This window comes from Zootoca vivipara, chromosome 11, assembly GCF_963506605.1.
Source record: "Zootoca vivipara chromosome 11, rZooViv1.1, whole genome shotgun sequence".
Taxonomy (NCBI): domain Eukaryota; kingdom Metazoa; phylum Chordata; class Lepidosauria; order Squamata; family Lacertidae; genus Zootoca; species Zootoca vivipara.
In genome coordinates, this window is record NC_083286.1 from 49,332,612 (window position 1) to 49,351,824 (window position 19,213).

General features: G+C 42.1%; 1 protein-coding gene across 2 annotated transcripts in view; it reads right to left on the reverse strand.

Annotated features, from left to right (window-relative positions):
* The window catches only part of MALT1 (MALT1 paracaspase), a 43,064-nt gene that overhangs the window by 8,313 nt on the left and 15,538 nt on the right, over window positions 1–19,213 (reverse strand). The window contains exons 6-16 of one of the 2 annotated variants that reach the window (XM_060280345.1): window positions 18,485–18,581; window positions 14,893–14,925; window positions 14,479–14,505; window positions 13,438–13,470; window positions 10,775–10,978; window positions 8,727–8,904; window positions 6,259–6,333; window positions 4,739–4,866; window positions 2,126–2,275; window positions 768–925; window positions 460–585 (exon numbers count right to left, since the gene is read on the reverse strand). In XM_060280345.1, the coding sequence (XP_060136328.1) occupies window positions 460–585; window positions 768–925; window positions 2,126–2,275; window positions 4,739–4,866; window positions 6,259–6,333; window positions 8,727–8,904; window positions 10,775–10,978; window positions 13,438–13,470; window positions 14,479–14,505; window positions 14,893–14,925; window positions 18,485–18,581 (1,209 nt within the window). The remainder of the gene's footprint in view (window positions 1–459; window positions 586–767; window positions 926–2,125; window positions 2,276–4,738; window positions 4,867–6,258; window positions 6,334–8,726; window positions 8,905–10,774; window positions 10,979–13,437; window positions 13,471–14,478; window positions 14,506–14,892; window positions 14,926–18,484; window positions 18,582–19,213) is intronic. The other variant, XM_035100624.2, reaches the window with a different exon arrangement.

Genomic DNA, 19,213 nt, shown 5'->3' on the forward strand with positions numbered 1-19,213 from the left:
AGTGGTGTGATACAACTTTAAATGTAAAGCGCAAATGGGGCCACAACCATCATCGGAGCCCTGTTTTGTTTTGTTTCCGATAGCTTAGAATCAATAGAATTGAGTTGGTGCAGTAAGAAAGCAAAGGAGCTGTGATCCTACCACCACCTCAGCCTTGACAGAAACAAAACCCCTATTGCTGCCCTTCTCCAATATCTATGAAGCCATATTCAGAAATCTAGACTCGGAACCTTTTGAGACTGAAGGCCTTTGACGTATAATTCTCTGCTGACTTAACCTGCAAAACTGCATCTGTAGGGAAATCATACATTTATGCTGAGGTATTTCAAAGGGCAAGTAGTAACTGGAGGCTACCAATATGGGTGTGGGCCTGTAAAACATGCAATCTGTTTCATGCAGCAGCTGATGTAAAAGTGCCAAACAGAATGAGTTTGTGAGACAAAAGTATTGTGAAATGACCTTTAGCTTCTGCAGAGAACTTATTCGAGTGTAGAGACAATGTTTGGGCAAGTTCTTTGAAAGCAAATAGCTTCCGGTTTCCTCAGGAGTCCCCTTGTTTGCCCCTTTGGGGTCCACATCCAAGTCCTGTTGAATTTTTTTAAAAAAGCAGAAATTAATTTATAGGATTAAAAGCTATGTACCCACAGCCACCACCACCCTCTACCCGCTAGATCATATATTATGTGGTTTTTGGCCAAAGTGTAGATTTCATGTTTTTATAATCCTGTAAAGAATAAACTCATACCAAGCTCCTGACGCCAACTTACAAGGGGAAAATCTGTAACATAAGCTTTGCAAACAGTGATTTCAGAAGGCTTCTTTACTATGCTTGTGTAGACAATCAGGACATTGGAGAATTCTGCTGCGAAACCCAGCTGAATTTGAACACCGCAGGCAAACTGAAGGCACATGCTCTCAGGAAGTTCTGGAAACAAACACATTTTGATTAGTGGTAATACATAGATGCTCTCCTTCAAAATTAGTTGGGGAAATTGCATATTTCTTCATGCTGTACTTAGTCATTATCCAAATTGGAACATCAGGATTAATTTCAGTAGCTAGGAGATCTACAAACTAATGGGAGCAGATTATAATCAATCTTCAAGACTCCTTCATACATTCTGCACAGATCATCTCCTCCTGGCATCTATCAACAGTTCTGCTATTGCCCTAAAATGATAAGTAACTTTACTGGAGAGGATCTTGCTCCTTCACTTTAAATGAATTACAAGTTTTCATTAACTGAGCAGATAAGGAGATGAAGCTATGGGGAGGGGGGCTGGAAGGTCACTTCATATACCTGGGTGCCTGTGAGCTATGGTAAAAAAAATAAAAATCATTCCAGTAGCACCTTAGAGACCAACTAAGTTTGTCATAGGTATGAGCTTTTGTGTGCATGCACACTTCTTCAGATACCTATGGGTTAGTCACCCCGGGCTATGGGATGTCACTGACCCCTCATCATTATGATACTGACTGACTGTTTTGTGAACTGGCTATTTTCTGTTGTGGGATTTATAGTTGTTAACCATTGTGGATGTTTTGTATGGAAAGGTGGATATATACAACTGTAATAATGTGTTTGGCTTGACCCCTAAGAAGAAATTAAATAGCCCCACCCCACCAAGGTTCCACTGATTTTGGAGGCAGCAAAAAAAGGGGGGGAAATAAAACAGAGGTAGTGTTGGGGTGGGCAGAGATGTGTAGAACTCTCTGCACAGCCCAGAACCATGATGGGGATACAAACCATCCCTACTGTGCTTATTAGAATGATCATTTGATGAACAGAGGGGATGATGATAAGCCCTGGTCTTCAGCTGATCTGCTGGGTGTGGGGCTACACTGGAGAAGGTACCCTGAATGTGTGTGTACACACATGTGAATGCAAGAGGAGGGATGGCCACACCCACTGGTGGCATGCAGCCCCTGGAAAGTTTGCCAAGGGTGAGTGCAGTATTCAAGTCTTCCATTGAAGGTTAGCTATCCATGAAGTAAATGAACAAATAACCTAGGGAAATGAACCATTTGAGGGAGGTAAACCAAGTTATTTCATAAGGCTGTTGTGCACCCACACCCTGGGACATGAGGAGCTATAGATCAACTTGAACAGCATATTCACCCTTACCGTGAGCTTTTGCCCACTGCAGATTCCGCGCTAATGACTCTGCCGACGTTACTGTTTGCTGAATAGGATCAGTTAATGCTCTCTTCTCAGATAAGCTGCTGCGAATCTCCAAAGCCTGCTTGCCTTTGGTAAGGTGACACTTGCCCATATCTAAAAATAAAAGATGCAAATCATTTTCTGGGAACCAAAGCTGCTGAAAATTCTAATTAAAGCACCTACATTCCAGAAGAGCCGCCATGTTGCTATGGTTATTGTTGTGTCAGCGTTTCCATGACAAACCTGACTTCAAGGGGGCATTCAAGCCTGGCTGTTCAAAATTCACTACAGTCCAGAACATACCGTCCAAGTTCCTCTCCATGAGAAATCCGCCTCCCCTGCTCTTATAGCATTCATTATGACCCAAACATTTCTTAAGCTGTGTGGCAAGTTTCTTCATCTTCTCCCTCCCACATGCATAGGCATAGATCCTCCAGTCAATGAAATCGTTCCCAGGAACAGACATGTTTCTTAATTGCAGCACTCTACTCTCATGTTCCAATCGTTTTACACTACAGATAAGCTAGACTGATAAGCTTTTCCAACAGTTGTCTTTTTTTTAGTTGGGGTTCTCCATCTATTTTCAGCCACATCATTAGCACCCTTAAACAATTTTAATGCATTTTTGTCCAACTTTGTACTCTATATGCTTTTAAAATGTTGTTACATAACCACATTTTTCCTAAGGAAATTCTGCAGTGGTAGTAGCTTTTGAACATCGCTTCTGCAACTTAAAAAAAAAAGTTACTATATAAGGAACTGCCTTCGATGAATGGCTCATCTTGCCTAGTTCTGTCTATCCTGGCTGGAAGCAGCGTTCTGGGGCTGTGAAAGGAGATAAAGTATACCTTTAAAAAACAATGCCACCATTTGGGATGCATCTATTGCTCTGTGCCTACAAAGCAAGCATGCACAATTGATTTGATCCCCACTTTCTACCCCAATGTGTTAGTAGTATTGTTAAATGTTGTGCTTCCAAGGCCACCCACCCATTCCCACAGCCCTGTTATTCTTTTGTATATGGACACAATTCATTTCACAGCTTTTATAAGGGATTCAGTGCTACAGCACACTCCAATAGTTACCCCACCGTTACCCCACCCCCAGCAATGCCAGAAGTATGTCTTGATTGGCATGAAGGCAGCCTTCCGGGATTAGGATTGTACACAGTCACTCTCCAATAGACAACCAGCAGTCCCACTCAAGAACACTTAGGCATCCAGTTATTGCCATCTGGCAGCTCCTTGTCTGGCAGTTTCACTTCCACCTTCCCCAGAGCAGAAGTTGGGGCAGGGGGACCTTCTAGCGCTTCACTTCCAGGACCACATTGAAGCAAAGGAGACTTCTGAATGAGATCTGTGTCAGCATCCACTCCCTTCAGGAGCTCAAAAGAACTCCCTTTCTTCAGGTATGGTTTGCAGCTCATTAGGCTTCTGGATCCCTCCAGCCTCCTTCCATTCAATTCTCACCCAGGGCATTGGTTACACACAGTCAAAATTTCTCCCTGTTGCCAACCTGCCATTCCAGCCTCCCCCAAGCATTTTCTTCCTGCTTGCCTTTTGCCCAGCCACCCTCCATCCACCCCCATCCTTCTTCCCCGTGTTCTAAGAAATTCTGACACCTTCTCGAGGCCAGCAGCTGTTTTCTATCTGCCCTGTCAGGCAGCTCCTCAGGGAGGGGGAAAAGGTGTCTGTCTTGTTTGCCAGCAGGCTATCTTCCTAGCCATCCCCTGCTGGCAGGTTCTGTTGACAAGAGCCCGTAGGAAACACAGGGTGCACTGGGGCAGGCCATTAATTTCATCTCAAGGAAGTAAGGGTTACGGGGATCAGGCTGTATTTCAGCTGACAGGCATAGCGGTGCCAAAACATTTATTTACAATGGTTGGTGTGCATTTGTTCTTTATCCACATCTAGGAACAAGCAGTTTGGGCTGCTATTTGGGGGCAAAAAAGGAGTTTGAAAGGAAAGAGTGAAGCATGGGTGTGCATATACCTTAGCCCTGCTTTCAACTTCCGTTAAAAAATTACAGCCTCTCAGGGCTGTTTTTTGGCTGTAAAACACCCCCATCAAAACAGCTTTTACATGCATTTATGCATAACATGCAGTGTGCTCCAAAGGCCTCAAATGTGCAAAGGAAATATTTTGCACTTCACTACATTTGTATTCTGCCTTTCCATCAAGGAGTTCAAAGTTGCAAACATTCCCTTTTATCCCCTTAACATGTCCCCTCCCTTTTATCCACACCTCAGCTCAGTGAAGTAGATTAGGCTGAGAAATAGTGATTGGCTCAAGGTCACCCAGGGAGTTTGTAGCTCTGTGGGGATTTGAACCAGAGTCTCCCTAGTTCTACTCAGCCCCCCTAACTCAGATGTGGGCAACCACTGGTCCTCAAAAAGTTGCTGAACTACAACTCTGATCATCACTGGTCAACGTTTTCAGGAATGGATGGGAGTTGTAGTCCAGCAACATCTGGAGAGCCACAGGCTCACCACCCCTGCTCTAACCACTGCACCACACTTTTCTTCATCAAGCAAACTTCCCTAGTGGCTCAGGTATACTTCTCATAGGGCTTCCTTACCTTCTGCTACACCATCCAGCAGCACAGTAATTTTCTTGTCCTCCAACAAGCGTTCCTTCAAGAACTTCATGAAAATGCCATTGGCTAAGCCAGACTCCTGAATTTCAAAAGCTTCTGCTCCTTGACACCTTAAATGCATATTAACAACAGCAGAGGCATAAGATGGGTGGGGAAAGTATAACTGCAGCACAACAGAAGGCAAAAATGTTGCTTTGTCAAAGTAAAATAAAAAGCACTTTACAGGATTCTGAAAAATCAGTTCACGTTTCAAAATAAAGTATAAAAATAAAGTGTATTTTTACAAGGAACGTTAATAAATATTAATGTTTGCTCACAAATGTTTGCACCACCAGGATGTAATTTGCAGGGAAGCAAATCTTTACAGGTTGGAAAATCTGATTCCTTAAGCTTAAGTGATATTTCCAACCTGCAGAGTAACTGTGGCTGCAACCCTCTGCACACCTACATGGAAATCAGCCACAGTGAAACCAGAGGACCTTACATCCAAGGAAACATATTAAAAATTGTACTGCATAAATATCGGTGCTTACTAATCACAAGTTCTCAATGCTGTTGGAGAGATTTAGAAAGCATAGGTTCTGAAAATATATATTTGGGGGTTTCAGGAGACAACCCTCCTCATGCCAGCCCTGCCTCTGCCACACCTGATCACTATACCCACGACCTGCTCCTCTGCACATTTGGCACACATGAGAATGCTGTGCATGCTGAAATACACATGCAGAACTCTGTCACACAAAGGGGGAATCTGGGGCCAATCAGTTTCCCATTGTATGCAGATACACACACAGCTGCATCAACAACAAAGGGATCTCAGGATTAGCCGCTTCAGTGGATGGTGCTTGACCTGGATCCAGGTCCCACCTGTGCCATGACTTCACTTACCTGAATATAACACCAGAGCAAGGCCTATTATCTTGTCTGTAAAACAGGTGTTAAAATCAGGTAAGAATTCTCAACTCCCCAATTAGTGGAATGAGGCACATCACATTTATCTGAATGCACGATCTCCTTTTATCACCCCAACCTGCCTTTTGAAAGGGGTTTTTGGTCAAGTGGCCAGGGAGCTGCTGCACTCAGATAAACCAACAAAAGGAATGTACCATGTTTATGTTGTGTTGAAGTGGGAGAGGCACACATATGTGTGGGGCTTACTTACACAAGGTTGAACGTTAATCCAAAAATGAAATCATGAGGTTCAATAGACTTAAATCATTTTTGGAGTAGACCCACTGATATCACTCATAACTAACTTGAATGCCATTGATTTCAATGGGTCTACTTAAACCTGAATACAACTCAAAGATTTTCTCAAATGTAATGTACCCACATGGTGTATGAAGGTCTGCTGGAACCACAAGCAGATTGTTGTCTTTTTATTATCCACCTCTATACAGTACAGAGTTACTTTGTTAGCTCAGAACACATTAACACAATCATTCTGTATCATTAAAATACACACCCACACAAATATATGCAGGTAAAATAATTAGCCTTACGTTGCGTATCCAAAAACAATGTTAGCTGTAACCTTCAGGGCATCCAAGATGAGGACGGTATTATCATATTCATTCCTTTAATAAATGTAAGAATACAAAATCAGAAGAGAAGCCTGAATCTTGGGCAATTTGAGGATTAAACAAAATGTTTTTTATATCCAAAGCCATGACATTATTATATACATAGAAAATTCTATATACCCCCCCCCTGCAAATTCTGCCATTTATTCCATCACTTCTTTTAACAAATCGAGCAACAGAGAACTACGGTAAGCAAAATTTGCTTTGGTGGATTAGTGCAAAGTGCTTCCTTCCTCAATCATGAGCTGCTCATGTTGCAGTTGCATAAAAGTCTCCCCTCTATCCTAAGAGCTCAGTCCTAAATTAGAGACAGGAAACCTGTTGTTCTCCAAATATTGTTTGACTCCAACTTCTGTCAGCCCCATATACATGGCTGATGGATAGGGATTGTGGGAGTTGAAGTCCAACAACATCTGGAGAACCACAGGTTTCCGTCACTGTCCTAAAGTGCAGAACTTGAGTCAGTCTTGCGAGCCATTCAGTATTATATACAGTAAGAGTTGGTTTTAAATGGGCTTTAAAGAATTATTTGCACCTGCTTTTTAATGGACAATGATGCTGGTCTGTGTTCTTAGTGCTGCCACTGATTTGAAACGAACTGTTTCATTATGTACACCTGAGTTTTAACCTGTTTTATGACTGTACTGTATATATTGTGAACTGCCTTGAGAAGCCCATCTTGGCCCTGAAATGCCAAGAAATAAAAACCCAAAGCCCTCTTCAAGGACCACAGTGAGAAAGAGAACCTCTGGCGAGCAGAAAATAACCCTGCAAACTGTTTGAAAGAAGGGGAAGATAAATACGAAATTTAAACCAGTTTTCATTTCTTTCAACCATTTGTGCTCTGCATGGTACTGAAATGCCTAGAGAGAAAAGGCCCCTGATCCCATTTTCCCTATGGGTCTTCCTATCTCTAGATACGCCTACTGCATCTCTTCTCTTACATTTACTTTCCCCCCTCCATTTCCTGTCTGTATCCAGGGTATATATCCTTGTCTGCTTGAGTAACCACTTTATGCATTTAATGAAGTGGGCTTTGTCCCACAGAATCTTATCCAACAATAATTTTGTTAGTCTTTAAAGGCAGGCGTGGGGAACCTAAGGCCCAGGGGCCAAATGTAGCCCAGGCCTTGCCCCCTCACTGGCTCTGCTCTGACTGCTCCTTGAGTGCTTTTGCCTGGCTGGAATATGTCCTTGAACTGTGATCAATGCCTTTTGCTTGCCTTGTCGGAGAGATGCATAAATGGTGTAAAAACCTCTGGTTTTGGCCTGGTGGGAATGTACAAAAGAAATAATTTGCTGCTCAGCTGCCTTTTGCTTCGGGCACTACCCACTGCAGGCATCCAAGCTCCCTGACACTTGCCCAGGCTCATTGGCAGAAAAAGACCCCACACTCATGCTTTTCACCCTGAAACCTCTCTAGAGTTAGGCCAAGGGTGGTGGTGCTGTTACGAAGCACCCAAACCCAAAATGGTGCACAAGCTCTATAAAAATGCTTTGCTTTGGCCTAGATGACTGGGTGGAACAACACCTAGAACAGGGCTACACATTACACTTGCATGAAATGCAACTGGAATCTGCCTGTCAAGAACTTTGAAGATTCATGCCTGCCTGAAGCAATGTTTTATTTTGAAATCTTTAAAATAATATTTCAGTTTCCTGTTAATTACGTTGCTTTGAATGTATGCTTTATATCTGACTTTCTTCAGTAATGTTATATTTTGGATTGTTTTATTTGATGTTTCAGTGCGTTGTAAACTGCTTGGGAGATGTTTTCGTAAAAATATAAAGCAGTATAGAAATGAAACGAGTAATAATTATAGCCAAGGAAAGTTAGGAGGGGCTTGAAGTAAAAGCTGTTATCTCTTCCTAGCTAATATTCCCTACTAGCTGGGAGGCAGAAGAGCAGGGAAGTACTGTAATGGAAAGAAGAGAGAAAATTTTTTTCTCTCTTTTCAGAGAGAAAAAATGCCAGCCTGACACTCCACCTTCCCAGTCAATAGGATGTCAGCTTTATCTGTTAGAAAGGAGCTTTCAGTATTTTTAACAAGCTACCCAACTCTGCTTTCATGTGGTAATCAAAACACTGTTTTTTCTGAGTGGGAAGAACAGAATTTTTATCTGAATCACCATTATCTGGATTATGAACCATGCCCTCCTTTGTTCCAGAGACTGACCCAACAAGTCAAACATGGCCATGTAGCAAGTTTATTTTATTCCCCATTATTTTGCTTTCGCTCTGAACTCCTGAACCTGGAGAAGAAAACGGAAAGATTGTGACACTTGCATACAGATGGTCGAGTTAATAAAAGCTGGCTGTTTTTCTAGTGTCAACATGGTTTCTTGAGCCTTGATCTACTAGGGAGGTGATGAAAGCAATTACATACCTTTTTCTGCACATATCCAGTAAAAATACATTGAGGCCAGTATCCTTTTCTTGCATCCGTTTGAGAATATTTTGTACACACAGACAGTTTGCAGCTCGATAGGGATTTGGGGCATCTAAAGGAACCATAAAACTATTACCATAGTTTTCGTAGCCATGGCCAGCATAATATAATAGCCCTGGGGAGAAACAACACTCACAGTTAAAATACGGTAGCTTTTAGCTATTATATTCATCAAACTAATTCAATTAAATTAAGTTGCAAAGAAAACAAGAATAATGAAGTTTTCTATAGTCTTAAAATCACACTTGCCATAAGTGGGACAGTGGATTTGCTGCAAGCAGATGCTGAATGTGCTCCAATCTCCCCATTCTTGGGATGAGGTGAGCAACAGCCTTGTGCACTGCAATACACATATAGTGGCACATTTTTACTATACAACACACTGAAGTGAGGAAAGCAGCAGCTGTGAATTTATGTTTTGCACTTTGCACTGCAAATGACACTTTTCTGGGAGTAACCCAGCTGATGCAATATTATGGTGAACACTATGAGCATCTACAAGAAGGACAAGTCTTTCTGGGTATGGAGGTAAGCCCACCAAAATGCAGAAAACTTGGGGTAGGGAACCTATGTTCCTTTAGATGTTGTCAAAGTACAACTCCCATCAGCCCCAGCCAGCATGGCCAACGGTCAGGACCAGGCGTCGGCAACATTTTCTGGCCGTGGGCCGGAGCATTCCCACAGACTATCATCCATGGGCCGGACATGCGCAGAAGCGATTTCTGGCACCACGCTGCCCATGTCTGGGGCGCCGTAAATTGCTTCTGTGGCTGCGCTCAGCAAGTCCCCGCACCGCGCTGGTTAATTGCAGCGCATGGGCCGGATAAACAGCCTCCGTGGCCATATCCAGCCCATGTATGGTCAGGACTAATGGGGGTTGTAGTCCAGCTAGAGGGCCACAGGTTCTCTACCTATCCAATCAGAGTCATGGAATTGTAAAGTTGAAGGGACCCCGGAGGCTCATTTAGTCCAACCCCCTGCAATAAAGCATTATTTCATGTTCCACAAACACTCTGTGTAGTAGTTCCTTCCTTATTTCAGATATTGTGATATATCAATATATCGTGATGTTCAGCTGGTGATATATCACAATATTGAAAACCGGTTATCGCCCAGCCCTAGTGTATGTGGTTTAGATGGGAGTGTAGAATTTTAGATGTGGAAAGAGTGTACAGATTGTGCTATGCTATCTTCTGGAACTCTTAAAATATTTTGCTACAATGGAAAAGGACATCAATAAAAGAGAAAGTTGAAGTCAACATATTTTGGTGTAGTTTGTGATTTGAGACGTCATCAGTGCCCAGCAGTAAATCTATAGCTGAAACTGACCCAAAGGTGCCCGGCAAGCTAGCACTAAAAAAAGGGAATGGGAAAGTATGCTGCCGTCAGAAAGTCTGTGGACACTTTTGCTGCTCCAATAAATCTTCCTGTCATTGTGACCCTTTGGCTCAGGCATATAAAGGGCAGAAGGCATTCTGAATGTCAGTCCAGCCAGCACAAAATGAGACAAGCGTCAGCCATTTGATCAATAAGAAATTCTCAATATGGGCTGCTTTGGGAAGAAGGGCAGGATAGAAATTAAGTAAGTAAGTAAGTAAGTAAATAAGTAAGTAAATATTCAATAACTTCCCCTTGTTGCAGTAACTTCATCTGGCACCTGTTGCCAATTTAAACCACTGCTTGGCCCCACAATAATAATTTTCATGAAAAATAAATATTTGGTGTTATTAAGACAGTTTATGGCAGCTTCTTATGTTTGGCCTCAATAATGTTCTAGCTTAACATAACATATATGTCTATCTATCTTGGAGTGCATCTAAAATTAATGGATGCTGCATTTTCCAGTTTTTCAGGCACCAAAAATTATATAATAGTTACATGATATACGGGCATAGAGCATAGGACAAGATAATTTGGAAATGGAAATATTTAAAAGGTACATTCTGATAATCAATTTGACAGGCTGTTATGCTACTAGTTCTTACCGTATACTCCTTTGTCCAGCAGCAGTAGGAACTCATCTACCGCATTCCGCATCTCAGGTTCAGTAAGATCCAGCAAAGAAACCACTTTGAAGTCCAGTTGCCTCAGCAGGTTGGTCAGCTCATAAACATCCACTAACGGAGCCTTGAGCTTAGGATGATTATAATAGCTCATGTTTCCCATCAGCAGCGCTACTTTGTCTACCGCTGCAAAGGCAAAAGCAAAAAACATGACAGGATTCTTGTAGGGCAGCATTTTCAGAGTTTGGCCACGGGATGATCAATAGTCAATATTATTATTATCTCTTACACGTTGAGTACTCCCCATGTTGAAAAGGTGTAAGGGTTTGTTATGTCTTATAATTAGATATTCCAGAGTGGTGGAGGGCAAGGAGTCTAAACTATGTCACCAAAGTCACTGCTTATGCTAACCATCATTTATTACCCAAATCATGGCTTGAACGTCCAAGAGTATAGGCAAACCATGATTTAAATGTGCTTAGCACTCTTTAGGTGTATTGGCTCCAGGAGGTGAAGCAATGGATTGTCAATTCAGATACTATGCCATAGCATAGGTAGCACAATCCGTAGTTTACAACCCACTTCAAATAATGGTTTGGCAAATCACAAACCGTGGTGTACCAATTCAGACAGCATACAACACCATTGTTAAGCATATTCTACCATGGTTTGCCAAGTTATCAGAACTGAGAATATTAGGTACTGATAGCTCCTTTAACACTGTATATTTATCTAGTCAGTTTGAAATAAATGCTTTTTAAAAGAACCACATACTTTATTTATCATAATAAGATTTGACAGCTTTCCTGGAACTATCATGAGCTGATCTCTTTAACTTGGACTTAATTTACTGTTTATACTTGCAGCTTTAGAAATAAACAGATCATTTATAGATGAAATACAATCTGCCAAGCTCCATCACAATGAAAGCCATTTTAGAGAGACAGTTACAAATGACTGCACACTCCCAAGGTTTCAATGACCACTTGTTTAATGGGTTGATACAACACAGAGTCATTAATACAGGCTTATTTACACTGACAGCAAAATATATTTGAGCTGTTCTTATCCCAAGAGAAACTGTAAATTAGTGAAACAATCTGCAGACTGCCTTTCTTCTTATAAGTAGAAGGCAGCAAAAATAATTGCTTCAATTTGAGAATTCAAAACTAACTTTTAGTCAAAGTATGCTTATTAAAATCAATGGACCTAGTTAGTTATGGCCATTAAATTCTGAGTAAAAGTTAGTTGACTACAACATTATGCATTTGTTCTTTCATTGCTTCCTGAAACTTAGAACACCAACTCCGAATTCTAAGCTCCACTTTGCCTAGGAAATGTAAAGCCCTAGTGTTTTAAAATTCAGTTTTCTTAGCTCTGTTGGCAGACATTCAGTAGAGTAGATTCCAGTGCACTGAGCTGGTCAAACCTGCATCTATTCCATATAAATCATTACCAGTAGCAGCAGCAAGTCTAGGCAACTTCATTCCATCACAAGAGATAAATTTGTACAGCTTAACTGAAGCAGTTCAGCAGCAAGCATAATATACTTCCCCACTGCAATGACCTTTCTCATGCAGCATGGAAATGCTGTCATCACGCAAATGGTTTGCATTTTGCTGTGCTAACAGAGTGACCTGACCTTTTGTTATACAGGTCTATACTTTAATCTCTTTTATCGAGAAAGTTCTATGCCAAGAAAACAATCTAATTCCAGTGGAAACTTTCCCAGAAGGGGTTCAAACACCCTCTACAGGAAGCCAAATCTCACGTTGGGCAACGAAGCAAGAAATTAACCTTGCCTGCAAAGAAACTGAAGAGACATTGCTTAATTTAGCCATTAGGAGCTCTACAATTAAAACAAAGCAGTGAAAACCCACTGATGTATTTAAGCCCCATTTCAGACTCCTCACAATTTTACAGGTCTTTTTCTCTCTCCCAATTTTCAAAGAATTATGAAAGCACCAACAAAAGACCCACACGTATTTCTTAGTCGGGCAACACTATTTTAACTGGTCATTTAATAACATCTGTGGAAAAGAATTTACCACTATTAAGCAAGTTCCCACATAGAGTGCAAAAAACCACTTCCGTGTCTCGCGGAGGTGGCGTTGTGGGCAGGGACCGACCCAACCTTCGCGAGAGGCTGTGTGGCCTTTTCACCCACTTTAAACTTAACTTCCTGTGTCTTGTCTCTTATTTCGGGTTGGGGAGGGACATTGCCACACAATGGGTGTGTGCAATCCAAAGCATGGAGGACCTAATGCTTCATATACTACCACAAAAAACCACACACTGCTAATAGATTTTAGTTAGAGTACAACAGATATTGATTAGACAGGAAGGTCTAGGGTTTTTTTTTTTTGTACCACCCACTCAATACTAAAGGGGAATTCAAGAAGAAATATTACAGCATACAGGATTTTTTCTTTTTTTGGTTCACAAAACTTTCTATCCCAAGTACATCTTTTCTTTCAAATAAAACAAGTAAAAGTGTTAACCAAATGGAGTACAAAGTACTGAAAACTGAGAAATCAGCCTCCCTCAATCTAGTCCTCTCTAGACCAGCCATCTGGCAAGCACTAGACTAGGGAAGGGTGCTCTAGATTATAGCCATGTTTCTAAAGAAGAATTTAATTACTCACCAAATTGCCTTTCAGTTGACGGTTCTTTAAGATCTGTTTTTTCATATAAAAAAAGAATGAAAAGGTTCACTCTGTTGTCAACATATTTTGCAAATGAAAAAGTTATTCAGCTTGGATCCTACATGTCGTTTACATTTTAAATATGTTTACATCATTTTTCTCATCCACAATGTGGTTTGTATATTTTTACATTCTATTGATTACATTTGTAAACCCCTTTAATCTGAAGATCTCAGGGTGGTTGACAGAATTTTCATGTATTCTAGTTTCTAGTACAATTTAAAACCAAGCAGGCTACAATCCTGAAAACATGCAGTATATCACCATCCAATCCTCTTATGTCCAACCATGTTGCAAGATATAAATTTGCAATATAGCACTGGTGACAGACATGGGATTCTGCTTGGGGGAGATGGGAGAGAAATAGTAGGCCTCTGTTGGTGTAAACTACACAAAGATGTGAGATAACCAACCCTTGTCTCCATGCTATATAAAAGGATGTTTTGCTACTACTGCACTGCTTGCAGTATCAAGGTACAGAAAATATTCTATGCAAGCAATGTATAATTCCTAATGATTTAGATACACTTAATGATTCCATTCCTGTGCACGTAACCCACCAAATATATAGTGTGATGGGAGTATTTTGGAATCTACAGTGGTGCTTGGCAAAAAGCAGACATGTGCTCCTTTAGCCAGAGAAGAAATGACATGACCTTTTGGGGAACAAAATGCTTGGCACAATCCCCAATGGAGTCATTATTTGATACCACAGATTTACCAAACACCTGATGGGTGTCATCGTACCTATTTGACATTAGGCCATTCAAAGCTACATCATTAACTCCATGCTAACTCAAGCAATGAGACAGATTCAGTTTTAAACCACCTTTCCCAACCAAATTCCCATGAACAGGTGGTCTTGAAATGACAAAGTCAAATCTAAATTTGGTTGTTTGGCCTTGTGCTCTTTAGCTTTCAAGTGCTTTTGATTGTTTTTTGTTTTTACTTATGCACAATTAAAAAGTATGTTTTACTTACCAAGCCCTTCAAGGCCACTTAAGTCCTCTGAAAAAGAAAATAGAAAACTGTAACAAATATGTATTTGAGAAGCATGTTAACAGAGATTCAAGAGCAGGATTTTGCTACATCTAACAAAGTCAGAGATGGAAGGAATGTAATGTTTACTGATAACATTTCATGATGATCTCTTTAACACAATAAACAGATAAAGCAGCTCCACCTTCAGAGTGAAAGAAAAAATATGCAGTGGAAGTTGTAAGGTAGAAATGAGAAGCTCATGCATAAATCTGAGATTATGTTACATCAGCTCTGTATATAGCATTATGGTCCAACACACTGCACAATTCTATTTTAGCGATAGAACCCATAATCTCCTGAATTCCCAGCATGCAGAATTCATCAATAAACTCTACAACATTTGGCTGACTTTACCTTCAGAGCATTCTACTGCAATAGATTTTCCACCTTGAGATTTAAGGAAAAAAGAAGAATACTGAATGAAGTTCTTGATTGCATTTATGACAATCATGTTTTATAAAGAGAAGGTAGAATCCAATGTAGCGTTAAGGCAATTGTTCTGTCCAGTTGCTACTATACATAATTTTGAACCTTGTGTTGATATACACAAAACAGCATGCTGCCAAATTAATCCTGCATGGAATCATGCAACTAATCACTTCCAAGCCATCCAATAGTACCCTACAGATAATCCTGTTGAGCTCACAGCATGCCACAAATGGAAAGAAATCAAAAGAACAAGCACATGTACATCAGACCTGGGGAACAGCTCCCCCCCCCCCCGATGCTCTTGGATTCCAACACCTGTCAGCCCCAGCAAGCATAGCCAATGGGCAGGGAAGATAGGATTGGCTGCTCAACAAATATCTGGAGGGCCACAGGCTCTTCACCCAATGTACATTTATTTATTTAAAAAAATATTTATATATCACCTTCTCACAAAACACCAGGGCAGTGTAAGTAAGACAGCCAAGACACAGGTTGCAGGAGAGAGAAAAAACCAATCTCCATTCTGTAGTACCGTGTTTCCCCTTTTTTAATAAGTAGTCAGAAAGTAAGCCATGGCAGCATTTTTTAGCATTAGTGAAACATAAGACACCCCCCGAAAATAAGGCATACCTCCATGCCGTGTAGAACGAGACCGTCGAGCGCCCCAGCCAGCCAGCGGGACCCAGCCAGCCAGAGGGGCCTGGAACCGGCCGCTGCTGCAGCAGCGAGCGCCTGGAGCGCCCGCGCCAGCGGCCTAGCCTCTCTTTTTTTTGCCTGCCCGAGGCAGCCTGCCGCCCCACTACCATAACCGGCGGCTGCAGAGCAGAGCGCTCCGCAGCGCCGGGCAGAGCGCAGTGGCTTGGCCTCTTTTTTTTCCTTTTTTGCCTGCCGCCCCGCCACCGAAACCGGCAGCTGCAGAGCGGAGCGCTCCGCAGCGCCAAGCGCTCGGAACGCCCTGCAGCGCCAGGCGGAGCGCAGCGGCCTGGCCTCTTTAATCTTTTTTTTTGCCGGCCGCCCCGCCACCGGAACCGGCGGCTGCAGAGCGCTCCGCAGCGCCGGGCAGAGCGCAGCGGCTTGGCCTCTTTTTTTTTCTTTTTTGCCTGCCGCCCCACCACCGAAACTGGCAGCTGCAGAGTGGAGCACTCCGCAGCGCCGATCGCTCGGAGCACCTTGCAGCGCTGGAGGGAGCGGAGCGGCCTGGCCTCTTCTTCTTCCTTTTTTTTGCCTGCCACCTCGCCACCGGAACCGGCCTGCTGCCTTGGTGCTTGGAACCGGCTGCTGCAGCAGCACCGCACAGAGCGCCCAGCAGAACCCCGAGCCAGCTGCCTGGCCCCTCCGAGGAGGCCTTAAGGTACAAGACATCCCCTGAAAATAAGACACCGTGGGTTTTTTTGAGTAAAAAAAAGAATAAGACGGTGTCTTAAAAAGGGGGAAACACGGTAGATGTATCATTGGTATACCTATTGACATTCGCTATTGCATAGCCAGGCAGCAAGTTACAACATATGACAACTTGCACCCATCTGATCAACCTTGAACTAAAGTTCTTGTTCATAACCACTTAATGTCACCTCCTAAGTCAAATCCTATGTTAAATGTGCCTGCACAGTATATAAGGTAAAATCCTTATATATAAGGTAAAGGGACCCCTGACCATTAGGTCCAGTCGTGACCGACTCTGGGGTTGCGCGCTCATCTCGCATTATTGGCCGAGGGAGCCGGCGTACAGCTTCCAGGTCATGTGGCCAGCATGACAAAGCTGCTTCTGGCAAACCAGAGCAGCACATGGAAACGCCGTTTACCTCCCGCTGTACCGGTTCCTATTTATCTACAGTACTTGCATTTTGACGTGCTTTCGAACTGCTAGGTTGGCAGTATATACAGTATATACAGACACATAATACACTGAATTATAAGCCTCCTTTTGTGGTTAACATTAAATGAAAACAAAAATGAGGGAAATTATTTTAATTCAGTGCACTGCACATTAGTTTTTTAGGCTGTCCCAACTTGACTACTCAAAACAGCATGAAGGGAGAAAGGCACCAATGACATACACACTTTTCGTGAATGTGAACAAGTCTTAGGAACTCAAATTAGCTTTTGTTATAAAGTAGTGGGTAGCAGACTTAGAAACTTGGTAAGTGATGTAGAGATCCTAGCTGCTAATCTGAAGTGTCAAGTTTCTCATATGCACATGATGCGGCTAGCGAGTCTAACTATTTCAGAAATGAGTAAGCTTGGAGGAACACAGAGGTTAAGCTATTTAGACAAGGTCATAAACTTGTGTAAGTGAAAGAGGGTCATTTCACAAATCTTCATTATAATTGCAAGAGTCGCTGCTATGGTGGTGTTCAGCATCAAGAGGTTGAGCCTGAAAGGCTTCATATGTTAATTTTCTTTGGGTCAAGTTTTAAGATGTATATAATGGACCCAGGTGGCGCTGTGGTTAAACCACTGAGCCTAGGGCTTGCTGATCAGAAGGTCAGCGGTTCGAATCCCTGTGACGGGGTGAGCTCCCGTTGCTTGGTCCCAGCTCCTGCAAACCTAGCAGTTCGAAAGTACGTCAAACTGCAAGTAGATAAATAGGAACCGCTACAGCGGGAAGGTAAACAGCGTTTCCATGTGCTGCTCTGGTTTGCCAGAAACGGCTTTGTCATGCTGGCCACATGACCTGGAAGCTATACGCCGGCTCCCTCGGCCAATAATGCGAGATGAGCGTGCAACCCCAGAGTCAGTCACGACTGGACCTAATGGTCAGGGGTCCCTTTACCTTTACACGTATCACAGCAGTGACCCAAAGAACTTACAAACACAATATGAGCACTAAAGCAAAGTATAACCTTCCCCAAGCAATAAAACCTAAAAATACAACTATGCAGATAAAGCCCATGTGTTACAGATCCTGCCCCATTGAAAGAAGCTGCAAATACCTGAAACCCTTCAAATCAAGGGCCAAAAGCCCAGATTAAAGGGAAAGATTTTGCTTGGCATCTAAAATTAAAGACACTGAGGTCCAGTGCCAAGGGCGTTCTGGCGGTTCCCTCGCTGTGAGAAGCCAAGTTACAGGGAACCAGGCAGAGGGCCTTCTCGGTAGTGGCACCCGCCCTGTGGAACACCCTCCCACCAGATGTGAAACAGATAAACAGGACATCTGAAGGCAGCCCTGTTTAGGGAAGCTTTTAATGTTTAATAAATTATTGTATTTTATTGTAATAAATTATTGTATTTTAATACTTCTGTTGGAAGCTGCCCAGAGTGGCTGGGGAAACCCAGCCAGATGGGCAGGGTATATATTATTATTATTATTATTATTATTATTATTATTATTATTATTATTATTATTATTATTCCACCTTTTTTCAGGCCAGAATGTAAAAGACCCCATTCTACCAGGAAAAGCTGGACAACAAAGTATGGATGCAATGGAGGCAGCAAAGTTTGTCACTGAGTAGGCTCACTAATGAGCACTCAACGCCAGATTCTGTTTATTATACCCAATAAAGAAGCTTCTTACCTATAACAACTTTTATCTTCCTGCTTTCTTGATTGTCTTGGTTGTTGTATACACGGCACCAATATGTACCTTGGTGTTCGGTGTCTATGCAGGAGACCTAGAAGGATATCTGGTAGGATATACTTAAACTGCATTCTCAATAATTCCATCAGTACTAAGATCAAGACTTAACAAAAAATTTGTACACCCAAAAACTCTAGAACACTCTGTTTAAACACCCCAAATCGTCTGCTGTGAAATCTAAGCACTGAGGTGGCAAACCTTTGTTTTATCCCTTAACATAGACAACTGGCACATGTTCTATGTTATTTTTTGCAAGTTTTTAAACAAACTAACTAACAGGTTTTGCTTTCTTGTGGGGAGGTGATTCAGATCTGCAGATTTTGAATCCTCTGTTCATGACCTGTCCTAATACATGGGCTGTCTTAAGTCTACTACAGGGGTGCAAAGGGGTGGGGAAAATCCACATCTTATAGGAATTTTAAGGGGGAGAGAAGAGTTTTCTAAAATAAGACTTTAGTGTCCAAGAACAAAACTGTTACCAACATTACATGAAACTAATAATTTATTTGCATAGGTCAGCGCGTTGGAGGATTGCATCTAGCTCTGCATGAAATTTGAAGTAACTATGAACTATTAAAGACCTTGTGTGCTGTCTCTACCCACCCAGTTAATACCTTAGGAAATAGGATACATGCAATTAAACTCGCTTCAGAGTTCAGTACTCCA